Source organism: Littorina saxatilis, linkage group LG12 (genome assembly GCF_037325665.1).
Source record: "Littorina saxatilis isolate snail1 linkage group LG12, US_GU_Lsax_2.0, whole genome shotgun sequence".
NCBI lineage: Eukaryota > Metazoa > Mollusca > Gastropoda > Littorinimorpha > Littorinidae > Littorina > Littorina saxatilis.
In genome coordinates, this window is record NC_090256.1 from 56714538 (window position 1) to 56737637 (window position 23100).

Below are 23100 nucleotides of genomic sequence, written 5' to 3' on the forward strand. Positions count from 1 at the left end.
TACACACAGCATACTGGCGTTCGGAGGATGTCTTCATGAATTTTTATCTGCGTGACATCTCCGCTGTTCGCCAGGATGGTTCTAGAGCTTTGCCTGCCATGGTGGCAGGTGGTCAGCTCTTGACAAGGATTTGAGAGTGAGTTTGATTTTTTCTTTCCCACCGCCTTGTTGTAACAATCTGCTACATGTGATTCGGAGTAGGAATATGTAATTTAATCGAAAATTTTATTGTAAATTTTCATTTGATTAATATACCTACCCGAATCACATAGTGTATTCCCTCCCGCCTACCCCGCTTATGATTTTGAGAATTTATTCTTTAAGTCGAATGATACGGGTCACGTGTTCAGTAGCGGTAGTGACGTGGCACGCACGATGGGAGGTAACTCCCCGGGTGTATGGTCATTACCATGGCTACGTTTACTTTTCTAGTTGGGGTTGCTCCCCTTTAAGACGGGTAGCCTTTTCAGACCTTAGCACTTTAGACTGCGTCAATGCTACATGTGATTCGGGTAGGTATATTAATCAAATGAAAATTTACAATAAACCTTTCGATTATTAGCATTAGTGTAAACGTTGGTATCGTGTGAATTTTACCGTCGATCACTTTACATGTGTAACCTCAATTAACATGTTGCATGTTTCGCTTTCGATTTGTATGTTGCTTACTTTGTCATGTTGTTGTTTATGTTTATTTGCTTGTTTGCTTACTTGTCGATTGTTTGCTGATTCGTGCGTTTACTTTGTTTATTTGTCATGTTGCTTTACTTGTTTATCATTTATTAGACATTTGTATTAGAAGTAAGGACCGGTTGTAAGAAAAGGCGTCGCCTTAAACCTCTATCCTTGAAAAATAAAGTTCCATCATGATCTCTGTCTGTCGGTCGTCTGTCTGTCTCAATCTCTCTGTGTGTGTGTCTCTCTCTCTCTCTCTCTCTCTCTCTCTCTCTCTCTCTCTCTCTCTCTCTCTCTCTCTCTCTCTCTCTCTCTCTCTCTCTTTCTCAGTTGCTCCAGCTCCATGTTTGTTCTAAGTCTTGTTTTATTTTCTCGTCTCTTTCAGTGTACGTCCTCTTGCTCAAAACCACAACAAATTTGCGCTGGTTTGGTCTGATACGAGACAAACCATATTCCTCAAACATTCATTAATACATTTCAATTATACATTTTATAATTGATAAAAAAAAGTGAACAGTACAATCTACTCGCAACTGAAGCCGGGCTTTGAATCATTTCCTTGATTTCTTCCAGAGCACTGTTGCTTCCCGTGATTGAGATATAGCCTGTCTCATCTATACATTAAGTTATTTCAGCCAATGTTTTGCCTTTAATATGACCTGACAGACACCAGTTTGAAACTCGCAGAAAAAATCATATCAGGTACTAGCTGTCACTATGTGAAATAAATTAAGTCATGCTTAGATTTGTTAGATTAGACAAAGTGAAGTTCTGTGCAATGTTACAAATTTGATTTTGCAGTTTGTGGCCCTCGAGTATGCAATACTTTGTATGGTTCACGACCCAATCCTAGAGATGTGATATTACAACTTAACTGTTTTTTTATACAGTAGAACTCCCCCTTAGCGACCCCCCTGTTTACGACCACCCCCTTTTTACGACCGATTTTGCTACGACGGATGCATTCTACCCCCAGTGAACGACTCACCCCAAAACGCGACTTACGACTGAGCTTTTGGGGATGAATTACGACTTTCGCGCATTTGTAGTCGAGCAGACGAAAACAATACATGGCGGCTCTTGCTCCTCGAACTATCGCGAGACGAAAACAAACTAAATCTCGCGCACGATAGAATCCGCGGCGACTTCCTTAGGAGTCTGGAAGACGCAAATCCTGTGTATCGTCAAGGATAATGACCCAAAACGCGACTTACGACCGAGCTTTTTGGGATGATTTACGACTTTTGCGCATATTTCGAGCAGACGAAAACACAACATGGCGGCTCTTGCTCCTCCAACTATTGCGAGAAGAAATAAAAACGAAATCTCGCGCATGCGAGATCCAAGACCTCAACGATCGTGGTCAAGTTTAGCGATGCAAGGCGACGAATCATTCATATGAGCGGAAAGATGATTCGGGAGAAAAGTCGTTATGCTTTCTATTGAGTTAGGACATTCGAATTTTACTGGTTGCGCCACAATGTCAAATGTGCTTCACTCAGCGGGGAGCGAGCATTATGCCATGAGTAAATTTTCTTTGAAATTTGAGTTCAAGTTGTTCTGCTGTTATGTGTTTGGGTGTGTGTGTGTGTGTGTGTGTTTTGATATGACAGTAAACTGCAACTGTGTGTTTGTGTGTAAACATGACAGTACATACACTGCAACCAAATTCATGACCGACCGGCCAAAAACTCAAACCCCCCTTTTAAGATCCCCCCTTTTTACGACCTAATGTTAAGGTTTTTCCAAAGTCGTAAACAGGGGGTTCTACTGTATACCGAGCAACAAAAGAAATGCGAACAAAATCTGCATTTTTTTATTGAAATAATCTCGAACAATCTAAGAGTGAGAATATTGAAAACACAAAAGTTTTATGCTGTCATATTGCTCAATGAGGCTGTTATTATTTTGATGTTCCGATTGTATCAACACACTGGACAAGCAGTTTTCGCAAGGTACACATGATGCGCACTTGCAGCACATGCGAGCAAATTAAGCTGGAGAAACTTAATGTGTGAGATGTGTTCAGTGCAGATGCATGCATTTAGCAATCAAGAGACCATCTTACTGCCAGTCACACTTTTAAAACAGCCAGGATGCCAAGATTGACACCAGCACAACGCCGGAGAGCAGTGGGTCGACTTAAAGCTAGGGATAGCTAGGGATGATCCAGAAGCGATAGCAGCTGCTTTCAACTTGCACCTGTCAACGGTCGACCACCTTCAGCAATGTTTTGCTAACTCTAGAAGCACTGTTGTCAGGCAACGCAATGGAATACCTTGCATGACCTTAATTATGACAAGATTTCCAGATCCTGTGACAACGTATTAGAGATTGATTCCATACAGCCACTGATACTGCCATGAACTTCATTGGGAACCACCCGCAGATTCTCATCAGTGGCCAGACTGTGCGGTGAAGACTGACTGAGTGAGACCATCAAACCTAATCCGTCCAGCTAGAGGACAGGTCCTTACTCGAAGACACCATGTGGCATACAGCAGTGAGCCCAGAATCACATAACTGGAACTGGTGAGCAAAATGACAAAACATTTTGTTCACTGATATGATGGCCCTAATTGCATTAAAGTTCAAACATGTTTAATGAGCATGTGAGAGCTAGGGTGGAGAAGAAGAGGTGAGCGCAATGGTTGCATCATGGCAACACATTATGTTCAGGGTGGACTAAACGTGATGGTATGGGATAAAATCAGCCTCAACCACACTTTCGGACCTGTTTTTTTTAAACAATCTTGGTCCTGAGGCGCCGATGTCAGGCTGTGACCAACGCTGATGGGGGTCACACACCATAATGACATTCTGGTAAGGGTTGCATTGCAGGCATGACAACAAAAGGTGATGCCATACCGCAAGTACAGTGAACATCTCACCTTTCTTTTTATTTGTTTCGATGTCCGGTTAATCAGGCATGCAAATTTCAAGAGAATAAAACTTTTTTCTAAAAGAATTTGCGTTTCTTTGTTGCTCAGTATATAATGAATGATAAGGGTAAAGGATAGTTATTTTAAGGGCTTGGAAGGATCGAGTCTCCACCATCAAACTTAAAAAACAAAACAAAAAGGAAAAACCTCAAGTCAATCTACAAGGAAAGCATAATTATACTGATATTGCTGGGTTTTGTTGCCAGAGACCAGGACCCATTGTGCAGCATTTGCCCAAGAAGCCAGTCAGAAATCTCCCTCCCCCTCCACCTCCTGAACTAACAAAGGTAAGCAGAATAATGTGTTCATTGGCTGGTACTGTTCTTGTTACATATGACTTAAATAAACCAAGCTTAAAACAGGAAGTTAAGGAGACCTTCCTTCTGTGTAGTTTCTAGTATATTAAACGTTACTGTGCTTGTCACTTCCAGGTCCAGAGTCCCTAGGGCTTTCAGTCATGCCTCAGGCATCTATCCATTAACATTTTTACCTTCTTCTTCTTTGTTCATTGGCTTAGACTCCCACGTTCACTCATGTTTTTAGCACGAGTGGATTTTTACGTGTATGACTGTTTTTACTCCGCCATTCAGGTAGCATACGTCGATTTCGGGGGAGGCATGCTGGGTATTTTCGTGTTTCTATTACCCACCGAACTCTGACATGGATTACAGGATCTTTTCCGTGCGCACTTGGTCTTGTGCTTGCGTGTACACACGAAGGGGGTTAGGTCACTAGCAGGTCTGCACATAAGTTGACCTGGGAGATCGGAAAAAGCTCCACTCTTAACCCACCAGGCGGCAGCGACCGGGATTCGAACTCACAACCTCCCGATTAGGAGGCCTGCGTCTTACCACCACGCCACTGCTCCCGTCAGAAATTTTACCAAGTTTCATTGATCTTGCAAGAAGTTGAAAACTGCAATTTTTTACAAATTTATTTTCATCATTGTCTGAGCAGGCGACAGCGTACGTAAGCCAAGATCTGAGTCCCCGCACGTGAACTAATAAAGTCAAAACCTACATGGCAATCTATAAGTCTGGACAAAAGAATTATTTCTATATTGGGTAGTTTACATCATGTGTTTGATTACTTAAACATATTGTAGAACGTCATGTTATTTGGGTAGTCATCTGTGCAACAGATGTGTAAATGTTTTGACTGTTTAATTATATCCTTATCTGTGACCAAAAGACAAATCGTTGCTTTAACCGAGTGCTCTGTGCGGAGCAGCATTTTAAAACATTACTGATCCATATTACAGGCTTTTACATCCATTCGGTGCTTCTACAAGTACCCTTCCACTTGAACATGAAGTACAATTGTGTGGTGTACATGGTGAATTTATGATATCCGCTGCAGATGGAAGGGTTATTATATACTGTCTTTATATGCTGTTCAGCATAGACTTTGTACCTCGGGGGTATTAACAGTCTGCTACTGTCACAGGTGTTCAAATATCATAGCGCAGCTCATACTAGGTGTTTGTTCGGCCATTCCTACTGATTTTTAGTTTGTACTGGTCCCTCCCATGAATGGGCTAGTACAAATCTGTACCTTCTTTGCAGTTGGCCTCATTACCTCGCCATTCAGGCAGCCATACGCCGATTCCGGGGGAAGCATGTTGGGTATTTTCGTGTTTCTATAACCCACCAAACTCTGACATGGATTACAGGATCTTTTCCGTGCGCACTTGGTCTTGTGCTTGCGTGTACACACGAAGGGGGATAAGGCACTAGCAGGTCTGCACATACGTTGACCTGGGAGATCAGAAAAATCTCCACCCTTTACCCGTCATGCAGCCACGGCATATTTGAACTCGCTCATATATTTGTGGGAACACAATTTCTTCATACAAATAAAACTGTTCCCTCCATGTTTTTTACATTTAGTCAAAATTTGACGAAATTTTTTAACATAGACAGGGAATCGAGACGAGGGTTGTGGGGTGTGTGATTGTGTGTGTGTGTGTGTGTGTGTAGAACGATTCCAAGACAATTACTGGACCGATCTTGATGAAATTTCACATGAGAGTTCCTGGGTATGATATCCCCAGACAATTTTTTCCTTTTTTACATTTAGTCAAGTTTTGACTAAATGTTTTAACATAGAGGGGGAATCGAGACGTCGAGAGTCGTGGTGTGTGTGTGTGTGTGTGTGTCTGTCTGTCTGTGCGTGTTTGTGTGTAGAGCGATTCAGACCAAACTACTGGACCGATCTTTATGAAATTTGACATGAGAGTTCCTGGAAAGATATCCCCGGAAGTTTTTTTCATTTTTTCGATAAATACTTTTGATGACGTCATATCCGGCTTTTTGTAAAAGTTGAGGCGGCACTGTCACACCCTCATTTTTCAATCAAATTGATTGAAATTTTTGTAAAGCAATCTTCGACGAAGGCTGGACTTCGGTATTGCATTTCAGCTTGGTGGCTTAAAAATTAATTAATGACTTTGGTCATTAAAAATCTGAAAATTGTAATTTTTTTTTTTACATAAAACGATCCAAATTTACGTTCATCTTATTCTACATCATTTCCTGATTCCAAAAACATATAAATATGTTATATTTGGATTAAAAACAAGCTCTGAAAATTAAAAATATAAAAATTATGATCAAAATTAAATTTCCGAAATCGATTTAAAAACAATTTCATCTTATTCCTTGTCGGTTCCTGATTCCAAAAACATATAGATATGATATGTTTGGATTAAAAACACGCTCAGAAAGTTAAAACGAAGAGAGGTACAGAAAAGCGTGCTAATGCAGCACAGCGAAACCACTACCGCGCTGAACAGGCTCGTCAGTTTCACTCCGTTTTGCACAAGCGGCGGACTACGGTCATTGTGAAAAAATGCAGTGCGTTCAGTTTCATTCTGTGAATTCCACAGCTTGACTAAATGTAGTAATTTCGCCTTACCCGACTTGTTTGATAAATATCATTGATGACGACATTTCCGGCTTTTCCTGACAGCACTGTCACGCCCTCATTTTTCGATCAAATTGATTGAAATTTTAGTCAACTTATCTTCAACTCAGTCTGGACCATGGGATTACATTCCAGCTATGAAGCTTACAAATTAATTTATGAGTTTGGTCATTAAAAATCTAAAAAAATTGTAATTAAAATTAATATTTTAGTAATCGACCCAAAAATGATTTCATCTTATTCTTTATTGTAATTCAATCAAGTTTTCGTTTTAATGAAACAGATCCTGTGATTGGTCAGAATGCCCCAACTCATTAAAAATTACCGGTCATTAATTGTCGATAACCATCATCACTCGCTAAAAAATCCATTAACAACCTGCTGGCGAGGCGCATTGATACAGCCTCAACTAGTCTCGGTTAGCTTTGAGGGTCATTTTACAAGTAGGAAATACTCAACTCAACTCAACTCAACTCAAATTTTATTGGCTTCAATTTTCATAGAAGAATTTGTCTTGCGCTTGGGAGAAAGTAAGAGTATAACATATAAAAACAGCATTCATATCACATTTCATGTATCACACACAATAATCACTAGTATAAGCCTACAATTATCACATTTGTACCTGTATCATACATGCAAATAAATAGTATCACATTTCCACGTATCACACACAATATATACATTACATAACATACAGCAAGCTTCCATCTCCCGCGCCCCCCCCCCCCCTCCCACACATACATATCCTCGCACGTGCGTCGACTCCATACAAATGACATCATCAGTCCATTAACTAAAATGCACAATAACTAGTAGTGGGTACATAATACTTAATACGTGCTCAACTAGACCTGCTAACTAAAATAATAACAGAAACAAAAACAAGGACTGGGCACAACATTTACACGTGTGTGACCTACTTACATCAGGTGCCTGTGATCTATAAATAACAATGATTGCGTTTAAAGTAAAACATGAATAATGCCGATGTTTACTAACAATAAATACATAACAACTAAGATAAAAATGTATGTGCTTTCATAATATGAAGGCCAACGAAATACCGAGACCATAAGGTATGCGAAGTGATGACGTCGAATACGTGACGTAGAAGTTGATGCATGAATTCTTCCGGACTACGTCAGTCAATTCCAAAGATCGCTTTTGTGAGGAAAAGAATTTGTTTTAGAGTTTGCTGTCCAGAAACCCGTCAAAAAAGAAGGGAAAATGTGTGTGAAAGAAAACAAAACAGGAGCAGAGTGATACGATAGGAATACAGAGACATACTTCTTGGGACTTGACCCTTGCAGGTAGGTGGACTGAAAGTAGTGTGTGAACAGAACAGAACCAATTCTGTCTGTTTACAACCCCATGAAAGCAGGAAAGAGATCGTCGTCAGATTGAATTACAATTACATTAACATGCTTCAATTTGAAACTTCGAGGTCTTCATCGGGGATTGACGCCCGACAAAAGCTAATTGAAGCCCGACGGAGCGAAATTATGATTACGATTAAAATTTGAGTAATCGATCCAAAAATAATGTTATCTTATCTGTATCATTTCCTGAAACCCAAAAATATATAGGTATGCCATGTTTACTTTAAAAAATGTGCTCACAATTTAATGAAAATAGGACTACGGTACTACGTTGGCAAAAAATTTGCTTCACAGAGCCGAGCGTGATCCGTCTGAGTCTTCTGCTAGCCAATACTTAATTGCTACATTTAGTCAGGCATGGGAATTGTCCGCTGAAAGGCAAGTTTCCGCCGAAAAGTTATATCCGCCGAAAAAGCAAAAGTGTCCGCCGAAAAAATAAATGGGGGAGGCAAAAATGGTTCTAAAAACTGAATTTAATGACAAACTTGGAGCTCAGATGACACCAAATTGCACCATTTGGGTTCTTTGGAGAAAAAAAATTGGGGTGGTGGGGGGGGCATGCTGTCGACTTTGCTATTACTTACAAAATTTCAGCCTTTTTTACTTTTTTAAATTCCCATGTCTGTTAGTCTCGGAGATCGCTGGTTTTTAATTTTGATCTTTTAGTTTCAACCTGACAATTTGACTGCCGTATTTTCCGGGTTACAAGGCGCTACAGCGCATAAGAAAATTTTTTTTTAATCCAGTCACCCATTGGGCGCAAGGGGCCGATAGGGCGCACCAAAATTGAAAAAGTATACCGGTAACAAACGGTCGAAGAATGAAAATAAGCCGCACATCAAAGGAAGAATACAGAGTGGAAATATGTGTGCTCTGTGTGTGCCGCGAGATCAAAGGCAGGTCCATTGTGATAGCTGGGTTGCCTTGTTTATAGACATTGACCTTCTTTCCAGGGGTCAATGACCCAGTTTTTGCTATGAGAGGTGGTTCCCCTGTCATATCTGAGAGGAAACCCTTCCTGCACCGGGGTCAGTGACCGAGGTTAACCTATGGGGCGGTCTCTTTGATGTCTTGAGAGGAACTAGTACCTAGTAGCTGAAACATGCAATATCACAAGTTGTTTGACTGGTACTCAGGCAGTCTCTTTGATTTTTTTCGTATTTCATACACGATTAGGCGCTTCCTTATACAAGACGCAGGGGTCAAACTCGAGGAAAAAAGTCGCGCCTTAATTATGACCCGGAAAATATGGTAAATGTTTTTATATCGCTTCACCGACTTGTTTACTTTTCCTGAGGACTCCATTAAGAAGTGTGTGTGTGCATGTGTTTGAGGGTGTGTGTGTGTGTGTTTCGGTGGAGCAGGGGTCGGGGGTAAGTTAATTGGTATACTTGGCCCTGCAATTGAATCTTTTGCCTTACCCATACTGCATACCATGGCAGGATCAGAATCAGCCGAGGAGGACAGTCGAGACACATACAGTTCAACCTGTACAAAGCACATTCAATCCCTTTACAGTTACAATTAATGTTCTCATAGCCACTCTCAAAGGGTCTTACAAGCTCCATCCTACTTAGCCCTGGCAAAATGGTTATTCATGAACTGTTGAACCATTCATGAAATTTCATGAGTTATTCATACGATAAAATTCATAAATGGTACTGTTATGAATCATTTCGATCTACATGCATGAATAATTTATGAACTCATGAAGTGTAACATTTATGAATGAGACTCATCCACTAGGTATTTTATTTTTGACAGTCATGGCCGTTTTCAAAGTGACCTAAAATATGATAAAACAAATAAAAGAGAATAAAAATAAGATCATCATTCAAAATTCTTGAAATTAATGAAGTTATTGAGCAACTGCCTCCCCTTGTAACATTTCTTCCCCTGGCAGATGGCCATGTTTTGGAGGGAAATTAGACTAGATGCAGATCGCTCTTTGAATGTTTGGGGGAAATGCAGCCAGAGAACAGTTCTGAAATGTAGAATTTTCCTAGAAAGAACTTTCTTAACATGAAGATGACAACAGGGAATGCTGATATCAAGTTGATGCTGTTGAGTTTAGCTGTGTCAGACTATTCAATAGCTTGACATTTTTGTGTTTTCCTTCAATTTTTCTTTCATTTCTTTTCTTTTTCTCTGATGAAGTAATGATGTAAAGGTTTGACTTGTAAAGGTCAAGCAAAGACATGATCGAGATACATGTAGCTAAGAAAATGAGCATGTAATCTACCATCTATTTGTAGTGTTTTGAAAACCATGGCAGAAGGTTTTTCATTTTATTACTGGTGCCGTCAGTGGAACATCAATGGCTCAGACAGCCTTTTTAAAAAAAATTTTTTTTAACTCTTTAACGTAATACTCAATCAAGTCAAAAAAGGTACTTATTGTGAGTAAAAATAGAAAGTCTGATGTCAACATTAATTCTGATTTTGTTTTGCATTCAGGCATTTTTATGTAAATTGAATGTAAAAGGTTACAAGTTTTGAAGCTGAATTTTGTGAAGAAATGTATGCATGAAATATATGACAAAAATTCATGGACCTGCAATATTCATGAATTTATTCATAAAAGTTTATAGTTGTATTCATATAGTTCCTGAATTTATTCACAGTATTCATCAATCCAAAAGTACTTAAGATTCATGACATTCATGAACTTTGTTCATCTCAGGAAATTCATGAACCTGGTTTCATGAATTAGTTGATGAAAGTCCATTTACTGATCATGAATGTTTCATGAACTTTCATTAATATTTCTTCATGTATTTTTAAGAATAATTCATGAATAGTTCATGAAATATTCATAACAATTTCTCCATGGCTATAGTTCAATACTCTTCCCCCTCTGCATCATTCCCAACTCTTCTCGTTTCCTTTGTACTTGTTACTTTAAAAATGTACAAATCTCATCATACACGATTGTTTTCTTAAAAGTCACTTATTTGAATGAACAGTTTTCTTTGAATTGTACGTACCACCATATTTAATTTTTGTTAGCAAATGGCACTGTTGATAAAACAAAATGGCCTATTCCTAGGAACAAACATACCTTGGATTGATCATCAATATGTGTTACCTTAAGACATGTAGTTTTCTGAAAAAGTGCCATTTGTTGGTTACTTACAAAACAACACAAAAGTTCTTAGGTGGCAATTAAGATCCTTTAACGGAGGCTTTTGACTTTTGAAGGTACATGGGAATTGTAAGACACGTGCAAGTTGAATGAAGTAGTGCACAAACTGTTTTACACCTTTAAATTGCTTGTTGATGCATACATGTGAATACTTGTGATTTCTGCATTACATGTTGATTGATATTGCTAAATACTGAAAATCATGATGCATGTTTGGTAATGTCCATGTGTTGAGGCAGATGGAAGAAGTGGACGAGGTCTATGAGGATCCTGATGCTAGCCAGGTAGTCCCAGTTATACCTCGTGGCTTTTTTTCTCCCTCTCTGTTCTCGTGTTAAATGCATGCATGAGGCTCTGATAACACTTAGCTTTACCCAGTGTGGACTATAATCTTATCTTACAGCTGCACTGTAGCTTGCTCTGAGGTTGTCAGTGCCAATCAGAAACTGTAGAGTACACAGAGACCTGACAAGCCTTCTTTGTGCTATATATACAGGGGCTCACATCCATGAGAGGTGGCATAGGACAAGTTTAATGTCCTGGACAATGCAAAAGTGATAGGACATTTGTCCTGAACAAAAATAAATCAATAGGACATTTATTTTTCGCAACAAAACGTAAATTTAATTAAGCTTGACTAGTTTCATGTCACAAAGGTAACAGAAAAAATAAGATGCTTCTTTGGGCCTGGGTCGTGCGACACCCACAGGAATGAAGTCGGCCAGCTTGAAACAAAACCACGCGCGTGGGCGGGGGAGGGGGTTACGTCTTTCTTCGGCGCCGAAGTTTTACTTTCTAGAGCGACGGTTTCATCTGGCTCTGGCTGCTCAGAGGCCGGAGGGAGCTCATGTAGGTTCAGAGGTAGTAGCCGCTGATGAGGGCAGAGATTTGAAGTACCGTAAACTACCTTGTATACGCCCAACCCCCCTATGCACCAAATTTGCCCAAAAGTTGGGGGTGGGCGTTTACTGGGTACTATACCCTTTGCATGAGTGGTTCCCTTGCTAGAATAACGATATTTTGGTCCCTTAACATACAAAACTTTCCTCTGTCTCACTCTCCCACACACACACACACACACACCAGGAATTCTGCAAACAAACCACGAAGAAAATCATTTTGCTTTATTGTCTGATGCTCACACCTACCTTACTTTCCATTCCTCTCACCCTTCTTCCACCATCCGAAGCATTCCATTTTCCCAGTTTCTCAGACTGCGCTGCATCTGTTCTGACACAGATGACTTTGAAGAAAAAGCAGCAGAAATGTCTGACTTCTTCCTTCAACGTGACTACCCATCCAGCCTCTTGAATGTGGCCTTAAATAAAGTTCGCCGCATACCGAGACAAGTAGCTCTGCAGCCATCATCCACCTCAGACAGATCAGACAGACCTGTGGCAGTTCTGACCCACCATCCCCACAACCTACCTGTTCGCCACATTTTGAAAACCAATTGGTTCATCCTTAAGTCTAGCCCCTCTGTTGGTGAAACGTTCAGCCTGCCACCCTTGTTGGCCTCCCGACGGGACTGCAACCTTCAAGACTCCCTGGTTCGATCCTCTCTTCGTTCGCCAGTTCCCCTACAACCTGGCACACACGCATGCCAGAACCCTCGTTGCCACACCTGCCCCCACATTTGCCATTCTACCACTCTGACCAGGCCCCCAAAAAGATTTCGAAATTAAACGCACGTTCTCTTGCACCAGCCGCAATCTCATCTATGCCATATCCTGTCTCAAATGCCCCAAAGTACTCTACATTGGTGAGACCGAAAGAACCCTCTCTACCCGCTTCACCGAACATCTGGCAGATATTCGGCATCGCCGCTGTAGGTCTGTTGCCCAACATTTCAACAGCAGCAACCACACCTCCCTGGATGCACGTGTGAAAGGTGTCTGGCAAATGTACAGCACCTCCACAGACAGAAAACAAGTAGAGTCCGATTTCATATTATCCCTGGGTACATCCACACCTTGAATGCGAAAATGTGATCTACATGTATTCCCCAAACATACTGTGGATTTACGGTATGTGTGTGTGTGTGTTTGTGAATGTGTGTGTGTGTGTTTATGTGTGTGTTCATGTGTTTGGTTGTGTGTGTGTGTGTGCGTGTGTGCGTGCGTGCGTGCGTTCATTTCCCCCCCCCCCCCTTTTTTTTCCCCTCCCCCCCCCCCCTCCCCTTTTATGAATGTGTATCACTTTTAGTCTAAACTTGGCCAAACAATTATTGCAACAAATTTCAAACCCAAATTAAAGCATTAATTCCTGTGTCATTTCATTAAAACTGTATATGCCAGTTAAGGCCGTTCACTTAACCTTCAGGATCACCTTTTGGATTAAATATTTCTTTTACGTGGATCACGTGACTTCCGCTCAAGTAAGGGTACCCTCAAAATCGACCAGACAAAAACGGAAGAGCCAAATGAAAAATCGACAAAAAATCACAATAGGCAAAACTTTCCAACTTTGACATACGAGAAGAAAGTCAAACCAATGATCTACATTGGTGAAGGGGGGGGGGGGAGGGAGGGGGAAAAAAAAGGGGGGGGGAGGGGGGGGAAAAAAAGGGGGGGGGGAAACGAACGCACGCACACACACACACACACACACACACAACCAAACGCATCCCACTGTTCATGTTGTGAAACAGATTGTTCACACGCACAACCAGATGACTTTCAAGTTAACAACTGCAAAAACACTAAGACTAAAAAACTGTGTGCACTCAAAGACACTAACCTGCCTCTGCCCAACAGCCTTCATCCCCCCCATTCATCGTCTGCGTCTGTCGCACTCTGCTAACGTGGATCCCAACCCGCGCGTAGTTTGTATCCCAGATACACTTATACTTCATCAGAGGATGAACGCTCAGTCCTGTCCAAAGGACTCAAGTTTAATTGTTCCTTTAACCAAAACCACAAGCAAGTACAAAACACTCCTTGACTGTGAGCGTTTTTTCCGTACTCTCAGATGGATGGCTGTGTTAGGTTCAGTCCCTAGACCTCCTACATCACAGGACATCTTCATTCAACTCTTCCAACCAGGCAGCCGCAACCAGTTCCACCATGTGGCAACTCTGCCCATGTTGAACTGTACATTTCACAATGTCAGGCAGACATCAAAGCTCTTAAACCCAAACCCATCAAACAAAGCAACCTCTCTGAATCAGAACTTGTCGCCCTCAAGTCCCTACAACAAGATCTGACATCGTCATAAAACCAGTAGGGGCTGTTGTGGTTAAATGGGACCGTACCACGGCATGTACATCCAAGAAGCCAATCGGCAGCTCCACAACACTACTGCTTATCAATCCCTAACGGAACCAACACTTCTGTCAGACAAAACTCATTGCCCAGACCATTAAAACTGATGTCACACAAAACAAGCTTCCTCCTACTGCAAAACACTTGAACTAGTCTCAAGTTCAACAACCCAAATTGTATCTCTTGCCCAAGATACACAAACCTGACTCTCCAGGCAGACCTATTGTGTCCGCTTGCAGTTGCCCCACTGAGCATCTGTCTCAGTACCTCGACCATCTCTTGCAACCAATCGTTCAGACACTGCCAATCATACAGATTCAAAGACACCACTTATGCGCTTCACCTTCTGGGTGAAATCATGCAACAACAACCCTTCTTTTCATCCCAACCTTCTGTTCACCATGGATGTGTGTTCTCTGTATACATCCATACCTCATTCCGACGGACTTCAAGCACTTCAGTTCTTCCTGGACAATCGTTCTGTTCGCGACCCACCCACTCCGATCCTCCTCCGTTTCGCGGAGCTTGTCCTCACGCTCAATACTTTTGAGTTTGATGGACAAGTCTTTCATCAGATAAGTGGTGTCGCCATGATTGGGCACTAAAATGGGACCTTCCTATGCTTACCTATTCATGGGCCACCTGGAATCCCAGATTCGTTCCACTTACACTGGACCTCAGCCTGAACTGTGCAAAGGCTACATCGATGATTGCCTCGGTGCCACCTCTCTCTCGTTGTCTGACCTCACTGATTACATACACTTTGTCAGTAACTACCATCCCTCCATCAAATTCACCTTTGATATCTCTTCTTCCGCAGTCGCCTTTCTGGATTTGAACATTTCCCTGTCGGATAAAATTATTTTCACCAGTGTTCATAACGAAGACATGTCCTTTCCATTCCTCTCACCCTTCTTCCACCATCCGAAGCATTCCATTTTCCCAGTTTCTCAGCAGACTGCGCCGCATCTGTTCTGACACAGATGACTTTGAAGAAAAAGCAGCAGAAATGTCTGACTTCTTCCTTCAACGTGACTACCCATCCAGCCTCTTGAATGTGGCCTTAAATAAAGTTCGCCGCATACCGAGACAAGTAGCTCTGCAGCCATCATCCACCTCAGACAGATCAGACAGACCTGTGGCAGTTCTGACCCACCATCCCCACAACCTACCTGTTCGCCACATTTTGAAAACCAATTGGTTCATCCTTAAGTCTAGCCCCTCTGTTGGTGAAACGTTCAGCCTGCCACCCTTGTTGGCCTCCCGACGGGACTGCAACCTTCGAGACTCCCTGGTTCGATCCTCTCTTCACAGTCACACCCACACAACTACTTTGTACTACTGTTCACCAGGAAAAATCACAGTCCAGTCTCTCCAGATCACTTTGAGCTTAAATGTATAACACAGTCACACCCACACAACTACTTTGTGCTACTGTTCACCAGGAAAAATCACAGTCCAGTCTCACTAGATCACTTCAAGCATGACACTTGTAGGTAGCAGTAGCTGACTTTTTCTTCGCTGGCCTCCATCTTCAGTTGTAGCACGAAAAGTGACGCGAATCGTTGTCTGTCGCTGAAGTAAGTTGTGAAAACAAAGACCAAATCTCGCGACACGGAAGTAGCGGATTGGGCCACAGCGCCCTCTATGATACCTTCTGCGCATGCGCACAAGTTCAGTTACAGTCTTTTTCTGTTAGTTGTTGTCGTCTGCTAAACAGAAACGAATCTGATGATCGGTTTTGAATCTTTGTTCGGGTTTTGAATTTTTCCGTACAATTCCCGTACAATTTGGTTTACCCGTACAGGTAGGCGTTGTACGCCGTACTCACCAAAATTTGAGTAAATCCCGTACAAAATACGGGAAAACCGTACAGGTTGACAGGTCTGATCTTCATGCATCTTATACACCATTCAGTATTCTGAAAGTCCTTTTAGGTTTCTTTCTTTTCGTTAGGATTGCTAGAGAACATAATGCAACAGCATGTTACGAGTATTGTCCATAATTGCTACGTATGTAGTTACTGGTGATGTTATCTTGATGTTACCTTTCTATTTTGAGATCTCCACTTTTTACATTTAGTCAAGTTTTGATTAAATGTTTTAACATAGATGGGGAATCGAGACGAGGGTGTGGTGTATATGTGTGTGTGTGTGTGTGTGTGTAACACGATTCCGAGAAACTACTGGACCGATCTTCATGAAACTTAACATGAGAGTTCCTGAGTATGATATCTCCAGAGTTTTTTTCCATTTTTTTTATAAATGTCTGATGACGTCATATCCGTCTTTTTGTGAAAATTGAGGTGGCACTCTCACGCTTTCATTTTTCAACCAATTTGGTTGAAATTTTGGTCAAGTAATCTTCGACAAAGCCCGGACTTTGGTATTGCATTTCAGTATGGAGGCTTAAAAATTAATTGATAAGTTTGGTCATTAAAAATCTGAAAATTGTAATTAAAATATTTTTTAATAAACGATCCAAAAACAATTTAATCTTAGTCTTCATTTTCTGATTCCAAAAACATATAAATATGTATATTTGGATTAAAAACAAGCTCTGAAAATAAAAAATATGAAAATTATGATTAATTTTAAAATCAAATTTCCGAAAATAGATTTAAAAACATGTTTATCTTATTCCATGTGGGTTCCTGATTCCAAAATCATATAGATATATGTTTGGATTAAAAACAAGCTCAGAAAGGTAAAAAGAATTGAGCTACAGAAAAGTGTGCTATCCTCAGCGGTGCACAACCACTAGCGCGCTATTCTAGCTTGTCAATTTCACTGTCTTTGCCACGAGCGGTGGACTGACGAGTTTTCGGTCTTCATGACAAAATGCAATGCGTTCAGTTTCATTCTGTTAGTTCGACAGCTAGACTAAATGTTGTATTTTCGCCTTAGGCGACGTTGTTTTTTTAATCTTTGACTTTGAGCCCTGCAGGCTGTGGCACTGGTTATATTATCACAGAGACTTTAATGCCATCAGAGCACTTTCCAAGTTTTGTGTAGCATATTTGTCCACATAGAGATTTTGTTGTACATGGTTGTTTGACTCTATGTATTTTTAATGTTATGCAAGTCCTTGCCTGCATGAAAACAACATACATGTAGCACAAATAAATGCATGCGGTTAAAATTACCAGGATTTATTATTAGTCTGAAATTTATATGCCAAGGCTTATAAGGTATGGTCAGATATCTGACAAATACTGTAAACTACCTTGTATACGCCCACCCCCCCACCCTATTTTGTACTGCAGGAGGTACAATTTTGGTACGTTTGCAGCACATTTAAGGTAGTCGTACTGAAAATGTACCAAATTGGAACCGTGCTGAAACTAAAAAGATACCAAAAATATACCTCAAAGTACTGAAAACGTACCTCCCTATTAAAAAGTATCAACATGTACTGAAACTATACTAAATATGTGCTGTTAACATGCACATCATGAAAGTTTTAGGGCATATGCTATCATTTATAAATTGGAAAAACTGAGAAAAGTCAAAACAATTTGCAGTGGCAATCTTCGGCTTTTAATATCAGAAAAAGCAAAAATAACAATAATGCATTCACACGAATCCATGTGTTATATCTATACATGCACACACACAATGCAAATAACAAATAGTGTTCAACTTAACAGAAAAATATGTATTAATATACTTTTACACCTGCATGCAAGCAATACCAGCATACCACATCAATACTGCAAATGTACCACAAATATACTGCAACTGTACTGATTAATAGCTGCTTTGGAGGCACACCTCACAGATACTGAAAGCATACTAATAATATACTGCCCTAGAAGTTAAAGAATGTACCCCAGAGGTTTATAAAAATTGCCACAGAAAAAAAAATTTACCATAAGTATACTGATTATGTACTGCTGCCGAGGTATACCAAAAATGTACTAAAAGTATACTAATAATATACTTCTCTAGAGGTTTAAGAATAATTGCCAAAGAAAAAAAAATGTACCATAAGTATACTGATTATGTACTGCTGCCGAGATATACCAAAAATGTACTGCTAAGATTGGGGGGGAGGGGGGATAGAAAGGAAAAAAAAAATTATACACACAGAAATATGTCCAGTACACAAGAAAATAACTCATCAAAATGTCCATACCATAGAACATGGCTGGAGATCACATAAAGACACTGACAAACTATGACTAGAACTCTCATACCAATAATAGGAGAGAAACAATTTGATGTACATACAACAGAACGTGACTAGATAAAAAATATACCACACAGAGATAACGATCATATGGCAAAAAATTGGCACATTAGAAAATAAAGTCGGTACATACATCCGAACAACCATAGGTCCTGGCACATGGCACAATAATATATTACATCAGAAAATAAAGTTACTTCGAATTCTTAGCTTTACAAATGGCTGCTGACAGCTTGCTCCGCAGCACCGTCCCAATCCTCGCCGACGAGCTGCCCTCATTGCTTGCCACGGTGTAAGCTGAAATGATATATTCAGCAGGTTCAGACAAAATTATAATTCAAATTAAAGCCTGCAAGAAAAATATTAATATCCATCCAAACCTCTGTACTTGAAGTCTTTTCTTTAACTTTACCAGCAGAATACCACTTGTGCAATCAATTAATATGAATGCATCTCTGTCTGCTTCAGATCCGGGATGTTCCCCTGGACAAGATTTTTAACTTTTTTAAAGAGATCAAGATTTTTTTTACAAGATTTGAAGTACCAGAAGTGATAGTGATTAATTTTTAGAACCTTCTTTTTCAGTGATAGATCTGAATTTTTTGTTTGTTTGTTTAACGCCCAGCCGACCACGAAGGGCCATATCAGGGCGGTGCTGCTTTGACATTTAACGTGCGCCACACACAAGACAGAAGTCGCAGCACGTACAGGCTTCATGTCTCACCCAGTCACTTTATTCTGACACCGGACCAGCCAGTCCTAGCACTAACCCCATAATGCCAGACGCCAGGCGGAGCAGCCACTAGATTGCCAATTAAAGTCTTAGGTATGACCCGGCCGGGGTTTGAACATAGCAGCTAGCATCAGCTGAAGGGACATTAAAAACAAAAAAACAAACCTGTCTGCTTCAGATACAAGAGAGCAATAGGAATTGTAATTCAAATCAAGTTGGTGTTTTAATGAAACAGTTCCTGTGATTGGTCAGAATGCCCCAACTCATTAAAAATTACCGGTCATCAATTGTCGATGAACACTTGCTAATAAAGCCAATAACTACCTGCTGGCAAGGCGGAAGATTGTTCTTGCTCAACCAATGCAATTTCTGTTGCTCCAGCCTCAAACAGCATTTCCTGCTGAAGAGATGATAAACAATAATAACTAACTAAACTTGTGAAACTACTTGGCAGATGAAAGTCCCTTTGTCCAATTTTACTTGTCAGCTACATAGCTGCCAACCCCTGTGAGTAGCATTTTGGAACGTTCACCCAATTTTAGAGTAACATGGTGTTTAAGCGTAGCATTAGCATAATCATAAATTTGAATCGCACATCCGCATATATGCCATCAAAAACGTTGGTAAGATTCTGAGAGCTCTATGACGTTACAGCCATCTAAACATTATAAGATGTTTGGTGGCTTGTTGATAGACCAGCTTTTTTGTTGGTCCAAGGGGACCATTAATCGTCTTTTGTTTCATCTTTATCGACCAAGGCCGAAGGCCGCGGTTGATAAATATGAGACAAAAGGCGATATGCTCCCTGAGGACCAACAACAAAATGCTGGTCTGACAACAAGCCACCAAATATCGTTTTTGTCATCATTTTGGTTGAGCAACAAAATGCACAATAACCCACAGGGAGACGAATTTTTGGATTCTTAGAATCCAACTCCGGGCCACAAAGCATCGTCACAGAGTAGCACGAGATAACGCGTCAAACTTGTATGCGAACGTAGCTTGTTGATGCTTTTCTTCCAGTCTGAAAATGTACAGAGCTGCGATCATACCTGTGAGTTCAGTAAGTGTTGAGCATATTTCTTTTCTTTTAAGTGTTTATGACTTTTCGTTGTGGATTTTGCGATTACAGAGATAAGTTGCAAATTGACCATGAGTCGCCGCGGTAATTATCAACATTGATTGGGTCTTTGAGAGTGAATGCTTACAATCGTTGTCCTCGGAAACACAAATCCAAAGCCGCGATGGTTCCACACATCAAACAATCAGCCTGATTGGCTTTTACTTTGACAATCCACGTTTCACCTGAAAGCTCAAACCCATTCACCACGTCGATTTATTGCATGGGGAACATGAGATTTATTTCCCAGGTGTTTGTGAATGAAAACTCGTGAAAATGATGACAAAGTTCATTATTACCCATACACGCAAAGTCCGTCGAATTCTTTGGCAAAAATCTTTGAAAACTAGTTTTTGTTATTCGTCCGCATCGGCGTGGAACCTGTACCATTATCTTCACCACCCTTACGCTTCCTCCGTTTTATTCTGCCTCCAATTTCCACTTCAAACACAGTGCAAGCATCATTATTAAATCTGCTTACAACTTTACAAGAGCATTGCATATTCTAATCAAATTCACGATTGGCCAGTCACCAGATATATGCGAATGCTTGCAACAAAATTCACAAATGGCTTAGAAACAAGTCACGTGGACAACATCGAGTCATAACGGAGTGGTACCCAGGCATCAGTACTTGGCTAGTTACGCTATGTTCATTATTGATTGTCGAGGGATAAGTGAACATTTTGCATGCTTGTCATTTTTTTGTTGAGCATAGCAGCTCTTGGCTTGGCGTAGCAATGACTGCAAAATCGGAGCATGCTACTCCAAAAATTGTAGCAGTTGGCAGGTATGCAGCTATCATACCTAACATACCTTGTGTAGCATAGCTGGCCACCAGCTCCCCCTCCAGCTCACGCTGTCTTGCCTCCAGGCTAGTGACCTTGGCCTGCAGGTCCTTGACCTGCACCCTCAGTGCAGCAGCATTCGCCTTGCAGGCTTCAGTGCAGGCCAGGTGCTGTGGTTAGAACTGAAAAAAAGAATACCAATTATGAACATAAATAAAAATCTTACTAAAGCATTAACCAACACCAAAACTGTCGGCACTTAAAAAGTGAGCAGACACATCATAATTTTGTTAGGGAATAATTAAATAAATCCAAAAACAAAAAGACTGCCAACGTTCCAAAATTCAGAATCAAAAAACAAGAAAGGTAGTTTGTTGTAAATTAATATATATTTGTGAATGTATTGTTTTGTCAATAACAAACGTTCCAACAAACTTACCTTTCTTGTTTTTTGATAGGGAATAATTAGTTACCTGATCTCGGCGCCTTAGCCGCTACTGTTGCACGCGGTGTTGGTGCACCATCGAGGTCATATGAAGGCTAAAACAAAAAAATCCCATAGCAACATGTGAGAACATTCAAGCCTTTTGAAAAAAAGACACTAGCTGCTATTAGGATCTGCTCTTAATGTCACATGCACAGAAAGGATCAGGCTTCAAGCAAAGAAAGAAGCAATGAACTAACTGGCAACACTCCTGCAAATTGAGGAATATTTGTCGTGGTGGTGGTGACTCTGGCGACGCTGACTCTGGCGACGCCGACTGCATAGCTAATATAAATAAAACAAATATAGATTTGCTTATTTGCTACTCTTCGCTGTGCACATGTATCCAGGGGATACTTGAAAAAAATCAGCATAGTAGTTATTATTACTTTTGTCTAATAAAGTAATACTAATATTAATAACTTAATATACAATTCAACATTTGATTATTTTATTTTAATTTTGAAGAGAAACAATTAGTTAAACTCGCTAATTTTCAAATACTAAATGTATGGAAGGAAATAATTGGTTGGCAATATTACAAATGACGAATGCAAGCACTCTTCGTGGATGCAAGTGAGCTATAAAGTATAAAGAATGTCCATGGCCGATGACTCATTACTAAAGTGCTCAATTCAAACTCAAAGCTAAGTTCTGTTCTATTTCTAGTGGCACTGGTAAAAGTAACTTGAGTAAGTGAAAGTTTGAAAAGAGTAAAGAATGTGTATTTCTTTGTCTTCGTGCCATACTACCAGTCCCATTATCTGACAGTGACACTGTGTCTACTGACCATGATTTGAACTTCACTTTTCAGTCACTCGACTCACTGGGTCAGCACAATAGCTACACTAAAAGTTAAAATACCACTGTATCAAAACAATCTACACAACATACCAACCAGAGTGAAGAGAGTGAGACAGAGTGAGTCACTCATTGCGATTCGGGTGGAGGCAGAGTGGATGTTTCATGTTTCGTTTCTGACTAAGCAAGTAGACTGTACTGTAGAGCCGTGTCACTGTCAGCCATGGTTCTCCAAGTTGTCAAAGGACCGGCTGGCTCTTCGCATGGGAGTAGTTGTGGATCTCAACATTGCAACAATATTGTAGACTTTGATCCCACACTTAGATAATCCAGTTTAAAAGCTTCGTTCATGATGCATTCCTGGGAAAATATCCACTCTGGACACAGCACTGTTTCAGTGTTTGAATTATGGCAGCTTCTCGTGGAGTAAAATCAAAATGGCGGTGTATTTTGTCTCCTTTCATTTGATTGGGCGATATTTTTAGAACTAGCCACTCACGCGAAGCGACACAATACATGATCGAAAACAGTGATTTTCGTCTGCAATCACAATTTTGTATGATCACTCATTGTTTACACCAGGCAAAGACAATTACTGAAAGTAGTTTGGAAGCTTACTTGAAACAAGAAAAAGTGAGAAGCTTGCGCATAC

The 23100-nt window shown here is 40.5% G+C and overlaps 1 protein-coding gene across 1 annotated transcript in view; it reads left to right on the forward strand.

Moving 5' to 3' along the window:
* LOC138983143 (uncharacterized) overlaps positions 1–23100 on the forward strand; it is a 210632-nt gene that overhangs the window by 123835 nt on the left and 63697 nt on the right. Inside the window, exons 8-9 of the mRNA XM_070356552.1 lie at positions 3824–3904; positions 11308–11352. Coding sequence (XP_070212653.1) covers positions 3824–3904; positions 11308–11352 — 126 coding nt within the window. The remainder of the gene's footprint in view (positions 1–3823; positions 3905–11307; positions 11353–23100) is intronic.